This window comes from Uloborus diversus, chromosome 9 (genome assembly GCF_026930045.1).
Source record: "Uloborus diversus isolate 005 chromosome 9, Udiv.v.3.1, whole genome shotgun sequence".
NCBI lineage: Eukaryota > Metazoa > Arthropoda > Arachnida > Araneae > Uloboridae > Uloborus > Uloborus diversus.
The window spans coordinates 155,743,162-155,753,321 of record NC_072739.1 but is presented as its reverse complement, the minus strand read 5'-3'; the positions used below and the strand labels follow the sequence as shown (position 1 = coordinate 155,753,321).

Here is a 10,160-nt window from a genome sequence, read left to right as displayed (position 1 = left end):
GACTGATTGAAAAACAATTGGGGAAATACGTTTGTATAGAGATGCGATATATGCTTTTATTTTTCTTTATTTCAACTAGTATATCGATGTGACCAGACGGTCACGAAATATTTTTTCTCAAGAATGTTATGTGCTAAAACTATGTTAGTAAGAGCACACGATTAATGTGTTTATTTATTTATTTATTTGCTTATTAATAGCATGGTAGTGGGAGATAGTTCATACTCTAGCAAGGGCGTGCACAGAGAGGGAGAAAGGACACCTGTTGGCCCGGGCCCGAGCCAAAATTTGGCCCGAGATTGTTGAAATATATATAGGCGAAATATATGTAGAGAAATACATGTAGGAGTATACAACATTGAAGGGGACCGTAAAAGTCATTTGTGACGGGTCCCAAAATTTCTGTGCATGGCCCTGCACGCTAATGACTTATTTTAAATGTGGAAATGCGTTTGAATAGAGTAGCTGTACATACTTTTTCTTTCTTTCAACTAGTATAACGATGTGAGCAGATGATCATGAAATATTTTTGCTAAAAAATTTTATATGTTTTTTGAAACTATATTTGCTAGAGCAGACGATTAATGTGTTTAAATTCTCTTTACCTATTACGGCAATGGGCGATGGCTCAAACGGTAATGACTGTTAAAAAACAATATTGTGGAAATGCATTTGAAAAGAATAGCGATAGCATTCGATAGAATGAAGTATCGAATAGGATACTCCATCAATTGATTATTTATGAATTTATTTAGCGTGATTATGTAGATGCAAATAGATATTTGAAGTTTCTTAAATGCTGAGAAGTTATCTGCCTATCATCAAGTAACACGGACCGCACTGTAACTTATATTAAAATATATTTGTTTTTCCTGTACTAGGTTTACCGGATAACGAGTCTACCAAAGAGCTCTTGCTTGCTCTTAAAGAAGCTGTCATGAACACTCGAATGGGAGCGATGGGCATTTGGGAGCGAATATCGGGTTCTTTACGAAACTTTAACCTGGCTTACGAATCCAAAGGAATTAATGAACGTAAGTATTTTTATATTATACTAGCTGTACCCGACGCGCGTTGCTACGCCAACAAAAAAAAAATACATCAGTATACTGATTTTCATGACAATCGGTTGAACGGGGCAGAAGTTGCTACTCTGCAGTGCCATCTGGTGGCGAGTGGCTTCAATGAGCATATTATGCACCTTCTCCGTGGAAAAATACATATATATATAGCAATTTTCATAATAATCGGTCCAGGTATCAAGTGAAGCCGTGACTATACTCAAATTTTGTTCTCACGCAGTTCACATGATCAATCAATCGCTAAAAATATCAAATAGAAAAAGTTTTAAATCCTCCCGTTGCATGAAAAGCATAAAACAATAAAGAAAGAATTTATTTGTTCAAACTCAAGAAAAATGGCAACAGCTAACTTCTTATCAATGAGATCTTTCACGCGAATTAATTTTATTCGTATTTATCCAATGGATTGTGACTTAAATTGGAATAAAAAAGGAACTATCGATCGGATTTTTTTCGAACTGGTCTATAAACATTCCCAGTACCAAAAATAACAAACGGTGAAAGTTTCAGCCAAATCTGCCGGGTAGTTTTTGAGTTCATGGATGACATACATACAAACATTCATTTTTATTTTTATAGATGAGCTTAAACATTTTTCATACACATTCTGCAAAACGCTTCCTGTTCCTTGTAGAGCAGTAAAAATGGAATTGGAAGAACCACTGGGAAAGTTTTGTAAGGTTTGCCAAAATCACAACAATTTTGTCCACAAAACGTTGGACATCTCTTAGACTTGTAGATCCTAACTTGGACGTCCATACGAGATTCTACTGAATAGTCACAGGGCTACGGGGGAAGAAAATGCATTTTGTGATAAAATTATGAAACTTGGCATGCTTGTAGACATTGTATAAGCAACTATTTTAGGAAGGGGAGACATTCCAAAATCCCCCCCCCCCCTTGGCAGCCATTTTTGTTCCAAAACCAAAAATGGTGATAACTTTTAAATTTTTGTTATTATAGTTTTTTTAATCATTGATTGTGTCATTCCATAGTTTTTAATTATATTTTTTACCGTTTAAAGCTTTATTAACTGCCTAATTTCAGAAATAATTTCACTAAAAGTGAATGTTTAAGAAAAATCGATGTCTTTAAATTGTAAATTCGCTGAAATGAATTTTGACCCCCGTAACAGAATTACTGGTTTCTGAATTTAAAGATGCATTAAATTAGGGTTATATGAAAACAGGGTTCCAGTTATTCGAACTCTAATTGTCCGAACTGTCCAATTATCCGGACATGATTCCACTCGTTTTTTTTTTTTTTTTTTTTTTTGACTGAGCACGCATGACCGAAACTATTTCCAATGGGTATAAAAGAACACGAACTTGAAGGGAAAAGTGAGAAATTAATGTCAAGACAACATAATTCTAATAGAAAGAAATTTAAAATTTCAACTTTAAATTTAGTTTTTAAAGTGAATCTATCTGAGAAATCAACTTAACCGTGAAATAGTAGTTTTCCCTTAACTCTCACTAACTGGAAAAGAACTGAAAAAAAGAAAAAAAATGGTATCAGAGTTATCAATTTTACTGCCCCTGAAATAGGTCAACTTTACCGCTCCCCCCCCCCTCATCCCGCTTATTTTTACTATATTTGGATGAAGTATAGTAGAATTTAGTATGTCTAGCTCCCGTTTTCCCGGATCTCCAGTTTTATCCGGATCAAATTTGGAGTAAAAAAAATTATTTGCTTGAACAATAATTTAGTTATGATTAAGAACGGGCCATAATTTTGCCAAACATTCGGTTTTGAGTTTGATTAAACGTACAACTCCTGCATAGAACTAGAACGTACAATAAAGTTTAGTACAGTAAAAGCAGTAAATTGGACTATGTCTAAGTTGACTGCTTTATTCAGGAACAGAGCTAGACCTACATAACCACCAGTCTAAAAGTTCTGCACCGCAAGTAGTCAACTTACACAGGTTTCAGTGTGCTAATATAACAAACAACATGGCGTTTTTGAAATGTCAGTCCGACACCACTGCAGCAGAACTATAAATGATAAAGTGTTAGCTAGTAACAACAATTCTGTGTAATTTTGTTATAAAGCACTGTTTTTTCTGTAACAAAAGATAAGTCTGATTATTTAAGAATATGCTTTGCTTGTTACTCATATTACCCGGATTACCTTTGGTCCCAGCTAGTTCAGATAAACTAGATTGTTGTACTGTACAGTAAAAAAATTGAAACTATCAGAGAAACCAGCTTTACCGTGAACAGTATTTTCCTCCCTGACTGTTTTTCCTCAAGATCTAAAATGCTATTTCTTAACTTTCATATCGACCCTATAAAACTCCTCCCCTTTATTATTAGCATTTTAACCTTGAGAAAGGCTATAGAATAGCTTTGCACTTTGCTCAGGCAATCCCACGGCGTCTTAATTAAATGAAACGTCTGTTTTTTGTCTCTTGTTGAATCAATTTCTTCGACGCTTATTCAAAAGATAAAAAAAAAACATGTCTTCTGATTTCTGAAAAACCTTGAGGTCAGTACGTGTGACTAATATTAAAACTCACGCGGCAACTCAAAAGCTGCAGAAAGCAACGCGTAGCAGTTATATAAAGTTTCATAAATTAGATGTAACAGTTAAAGGAGTACCACTCCGCGTTTCATTTATTAATCTCACGGGTCATTATCCACTAATTACAAACTTTGTATTGATATGAGCAGAAAAAAAAATGTTGAAGTTTTTTCCACAAATACCATCATTACAGTCATGGGCGTAACCAGGATTTATTTAAAGAATAATTGGATATTTAATATCGTTATGCGTTGTGTTCCAGGTCTAAACCTTTTCGTACCAGAACGCAAGTAAAAAATTTTTAACGTAAACCACCGTTATCACTGTGCTTTGTCCATAGATCGAAATGGAGAAGGAGGTGGGGGGAGGAGGTGGGAGTTCTCAGAAGAAAAAAGGTTTGATTCTACACAAATTGTGTAAAACTCCAATACATTAACGTTGCTTTTGATAGTTATGTATCTAGGGGCGCCCGATGGGAGGTCACGGAAAGTCACAGCGACCTTCCAAAAAATTTCCTTATTCTGCACATTTTCTCTGACGATTCGGTAAAATTATAACCATTCGACGAAATTTGGAGCTCCATTCGGCGAAATTTTGAGTTTTATTGTGCGAAATGATCATCATTCGGCAAAAGTATCATCATTCAGCAAAATTTGGAGTTCCATTCGGCAAATTAAAAAGTTTAGCCCTCCCAAAAAATTAAGTTCCGGGCGCCCCTGGATATATAAAAAAAAAGAAAGAAAAAAAGAAGCATTATTTGCTGGTTGTGGTAAATGATATTGAAATGAAAATTGGGAACTACTGCTTATTTAAGGAAAACATGAATAACTAGTCAAATTTTGCACGAGATTCAATTTTTTTTCGATGTAACTACAAAGCTATAAGTACAGTTTGCTAATCAACTAAATTGCATAAAAGTTTCAAGATTTTTTTAAAATCATTTATTTTACTATTTTGTAACTTTTCTACACCTTGCCCTATCTCTTAGCATATAGCCTGAGGTAAGGCCTGTATCGTATATATACGAGCCGACGCATCAGCTGAAGTTCAGCCATTTTGGATCGGAGCGTGTGTTTGAGTGGTTGTCTTTTCTGGCAAGTTATCGCGTTTGTTGAGTTTTCACTGGGAACAATTATTAATGGCACGTGAATTATTTATTAAATAAAATGTTATTTTTGGTGAGTTTGGCAAAACCCAAAACTTTTCTCTGGTAACCCTAGCTCCGCAACAATGAGAAATCCGATCCAAAATGGAATGGCTAAACTTGAGCTGATGCGCCGGCCTATCTATATGAATGATTCTATATATCGGCTCTAGCCTAAGGGGAAGGTGCAAGTAACTTTTTCCACCATACCATCAAGTAGTGATGTCACGCTTTTAAAAAGGGAGGAGGGGGGTCGTAAATTTGTGATATTTTGTGACAAAGAGAGGAAAGAAGTAACAAGAAACATAACATCATGCATTTTTAAAATAAGAATATGTTTATGACGACATGACCTGTTAGTGTGACAAAGGAGGAAGGTGAATCATGACACTATAGGACGCAGAAGGGGGGGAGGGGAGTAGGGGTCAAATTTTTGAAAGAAAAAGTGTAACATCATTTATGGAAAAACCCTAATTGTTAGAATTCTGCTTTTGAATCATTATAGCGTTTTTTTAAATCTATGTATGTATATTTTTCTCTTTCTTTCTTTTTCTATTTTGGAAATCCTTTTTTTTTTCTTGGAAATCAGCCGCAAAATATAATTAATACGATTCTAAAGTTTCTATTTTCTGAATTGCATTGTCACGTTAAACTTTGGGATATGAAACATTTTCAGTACAGTCAAATCGTTATATCTCGAACCTCCTTATCTAGAAACCCCTATCAATGATATCTGGAGAAAACTATTTTCTCTTTCATTTTCCATAAAAACTGCTTTTATTTCCCTTAGCTTTCTAGGAAAAAAAAACTATGATGAAGGAAATTATTTTAAAATGAAAAATAGGAAGTCTGCTTAGTCAGGAGAGCTAACAATCCCGTTTAACAATTTCTAATAGCCAGTCGAATAAATTTGGCAATTTTTAAAACTTGATACTCATACTGTAGTAGCAAGTAAAAATTATTTTTGTTATTATACAAGTAACTAAAATTAAAAATTTTAAAAACCCCTGACTGGGTTGCAAATGTAGAATCAAGAGGGAAATTTGAAATTCACTTTAAAACCCTTATATTATTAAAAATCAGTGTTAAGTATTTTATTTGTTAACAAATAGAAACTGGCGTGAGATAAAAGTTTTAAATCATTGCTTTTAATTTCCTTGTCGGTCAACAATGAATTCGTTTACTTATCACTGAATAAAGGCTTAGCCATATTTAAAATCTGCTTTAAAAAGCGTTATAATTCGATTTCTTAAGAACATGGAAGTTCTAAACACATTCTATCCGACACAGAAAAATATACTCTTTGTTTTGGTTACTAAATTTTGAACTTTTTTAATATATTTTGACTGCAAATATCGCAAAAAACCTTTTAGAGGTTTTTATTTAATATCTCCGTTAATTAATGTCATCCAAAGACGCAACTTAGCTAAGAACACTCTCGATCAACTCTCCTTTCGAACAAGCAAAAGTTTTTCAAAATCGGTCCAGCAGTTTAGGCACTAGAGTGCCACAGACGGATACAGAGATACATATACACAGACACGTCAAACTTATAACTCCCTTCCTTTGTGTGTCGGGGGTTAAAAAATTGAGCCTTGTTACATCGAAAGAAGGATTTTAATAAATTTCAAGTCTAGTGAAATGGTGAGCCTTGGGGGGAGGGCGGCGACACTGACGTAAAAAAAAAAAAAAAAAAAGCGAAAAAGAAAAGGAAGAAAGAAAAAGAAAGGAAGGAAGAAAAGGAGAGGGGACTCCGAATGAGCGGAAACGTAAAGATAAAGTAATATTTACACTTTTGGTATTTACTATTGTGGCATTTTTAATAATTTTCTCAAAAGCAGTCCAGATCCCCCCCCCCCTTTTCTTTCTTTTCTTTTTTTTTTGGGAGGTTGGGTGAGGGGCCTGGCGACAAAACTGATAAGGTTGCCGCCTTGGCTCTCTGCGGCCCTGATAACGAATGCGATGTGAATGAAATTTTGAAAGTTAATTTGTTATTTTTTTTTCAAAACCTCGATAGCTCGAAAACTGGAATTTTTTTCTCTTCCGGAGAGATTCGAGCTATCGAGAGGCTGCACTGTACTTGCAACTGCTCACATCCACCTCATCGCAGAACATGACGGCAAATTCCCCGCGCATCTTGCCCATCAGGCAGTCCTGACGACTTCCTCGGGACGTGCCGGGGTTCATGGTCATCGCCTACCGGGAGTCACGTCTCCCCGTGCGATGTGGGTCAGAGCAGTGTCAGTGACACCCCTCCTCGCCAATGAAAGTTTTCTCCTGACCCCGATATTCACGCCCGCCTCTTGCAGCACGGTGATGTAAGTGAGGTATTAATTGCCGATCGAAATGCCGACCAGGTTGTGTAATACTTGCGCAGTGTTTTCTCTATGGGACAAGGTCTTTCGGGATTAATCAACAAAGAATTTGGAAGACGCATCGGGTTCTTGCATGATTTCAAGGTATGAAATTAAAAGTGTTCATGTTAATTAAAACAGAGATCTAGTTCGGCATCATGCTGAATCCATTTGCATGGTTATGACATTTTTACATACATATTTGCACCTTACTTGGCTATTAGCAAACTTTAACTCTTATGTAACGAATTATATTAGTAAGTATGAATATTCTAAAAAATATTTTTGGCAATAGAAAATAATCATGTACACATGTTGTAGTCGGAATCGGACTGATTTTGAGGTAAAAGAATCGGGAGTTGAAAAGTCGAAAAAATTCCAAGAGTCGGGGTCGGTCATTTTCCCTCAAAGTCCGCAACCGTGCCAGTACTTTCGGAGTAAGAGTCGGACTGCTTTTGGAGTAAAGGATTCGGAGTTGAAGGTTCTAAAATTCGCGGAGTCGGAATCAGCCGTTTTCCCTACGATCCCGTAGCCCTGGTCGGGTGTAACCGTGAAGTCACACCCGTAACCAACCGCCTCAACAAATCATTATTTTTTAAATACAAAATTTTTTTATGAAGTTAAAACTTTGTATTATGATATATAATGAATCCTTATAGTCAAATAGGGGGAGGGGGTGACTTGTTTATTTTTGTTGATAGCGGTGTAAGCATGTTTGAATTGATGTCTTACTTTTGAAGTTTGAAGTAGTTAGAAAAGTATGGGCATATATATATATATATATATATATATATATATATATATATATATATATATATATATATATATATAGCGAGAAAATACACCTATGAGAAATAATAGGCAATAAACCAAATGAAAAAAAAAATGTTTCCTTCTCATTTCAATGCAACAACATACTGTCTGACCATCGATTACATGGAAAGGCTAATATCCGTTTACAGGCGGAAATGGACGTATCTATTGGTTTAAAGGGATGTTAGTTGGTTTGTTTCAGATGTGCACTTTTGCCTCTCTATTATTTAGCCTTAGTTTTGTAAAAATGAAAATTTACTCACAGCAACATTTTTTAAATCTAAAGTATGTTCGACCAATATTCTCAAGGCAAAAAATAATTGATTTATTTATGCACAACCAAGTTTTGAGCTTACCATTTTGCTTTTACGTTCCTGAACGAAATGAAAATATTTTATTTTTTCTTCGTTGTTTCCACGGTAACTATTTTTCTTCCCCTTATTTTATTTTTGAGAATGCAATAAATGAATAAGGCACTAGTGACATCATAAAACGCGTGCATCAAAATCCCATCGTTATTTTCCCTCCCCCCCCCCTGCTAGATTCATTTAGATGAAATCGTCTTTACTTGGCAGATTGCCAAATTACATACAATCCGTGGTCAAACAGTAACTATGGTTTTGAATCCTGCCCCCTATGAGTTAAGAATAAAAATTCATGGAACCATGGATTTTTGGACCAGAATTCAGCTAAAGGAGAATAGTCATTCAAAGAACTACATTTTCTGGCGTAATGGAGGATCAAGAGGATCTTGAGAATGAAGTTTAAATTAATCAATCCTAAACGTCGTAGAAAACGAAAACTGCCCTAACATGATATTCGAAAATTACGAATCTATCGATACTTGGTTCGATCGCTTATTCTCGATTCGCCAAGTTTGAGTGACTTACATGGACAGATAGGACAAATATACACTCTGTTTTTAATAGTTTAATATTTTTAACCTTTGACTCGGGTTGTAGTATAGTCGTTGCAAAGATTTCATGAATCGTTGCAATACAACTTCAAACTAAAATTTTAACTTTTGTGACGTATTCTGAACTAAAATTCTTCTTCATCTTTTTTTTTTTAATTTTTATTTTTTTATTTATTTTTAATTTAATTTTATTTATTTATTTATTTATTTTTTGTTTGTTTTTGTGATATCCCATAAAATTAATAATTTCATGTAAAAAAGATGGTGGATTACAATAACCATTGCTGTTTTTTCTGAACTTGTTTCTAGTATAATGTCTTACTTCGAACAGAAAACAAACTTCTCAGTAATCAAAATTTATTTAACTGTTGAAAAACACCGTGTTATTTATGCAAGAGAATGAAAAATTATGTTGCAGCATTGATGTCCACAACGAATGGCAGTTCCAACACCTCGGATTCTGGACAAATTTTCAGTAGCAAAGGAAACACTATGCAATTAAGAAACTACTACGAAGTTCGTATTCTAAAGTTAGACTTGAAACGCAACAAAAGAAATCTATGTTAATCCGGAATTAATAGCTCGGAAGCATGAAGCAAAGCTCAAACATTTACATGGGATAAGCTGAAAACATATGGTTTTGAAAACTCTGACAAAATCGTCTTTCAAGGGTAAATAATTTGTATGTTTGTCGAAACTTAATTGTGGGAGAGTGAATAATGAGAAGCAGGAAAGGGTTCAAAAGACAAGTTTTTGATTAAAAATAAAAATAATAAAATTGACTTTGCTACATTCAGAAATTATATTTTGTCTTATTTCTTTTTTGGTGGACAGACCGGACAAAATGAAGTTTATTTTTTTTTATGTTTGACACGTGAAATTTTCGCTATCTTTACTAATAATAAAGCTCAAAGTCTCTCAGTCCGGAGGATGTCTGGATGTCTGGATCTCTGTGACGCGCATAGCGCCTAGACCGTTCGACCATTTTTTCTTGAAATTTGGCACGAAGTTAGTTTGTAGCACGGGGGGTGGGCACCTCGAAGCGATTTTTCAAAAATTCGACGTGGTTCTTTTTCTATTAAAATTTTAAGAACAAAAATATTATAAGATGGACGAGTAAATTACGAAATTATCATAACGTGGAACCGTAACATGGGCACAAGCCAATTGGCGAGATATGAAATTATCATAACGTGAAACCGTAACATGGGTACAAGCCAATTGGCGAGAAAATTCACCATGCATTATTTGTAAATATACAGGGGAACCAAAAGACCTTTTAATTTTTCTATTACGGGCAAAGCCGTGCGGGGACCACTAGTGAT

General features: G+C 34.9%; 1 protein-coding gene across 1 annotated transcript in view; it reads left to right on the top strand.

Annotated features, from left to right (window-relative positions):
- Positions 1–900: 900 nt before the first annotated feature.
- Positions 901–10,160, top strand: part of LOC129229945 (acyl-coenzyme A diphosphatase NUDT19-like) — a 50,291-nt gene continuing 41,031 nt past the window's right edge. The window contains exon 1 of the mRNA XM_054864327.1: positions 901–1,034. Coding sequence (XP_054720302.1) covers positions 938–1,034 — 97 coding nt within the window. The 5' untranslated portion in view covers positions 901–937. The remainder of the gene's footprint in view (positions 1,035–10,160) is intronic.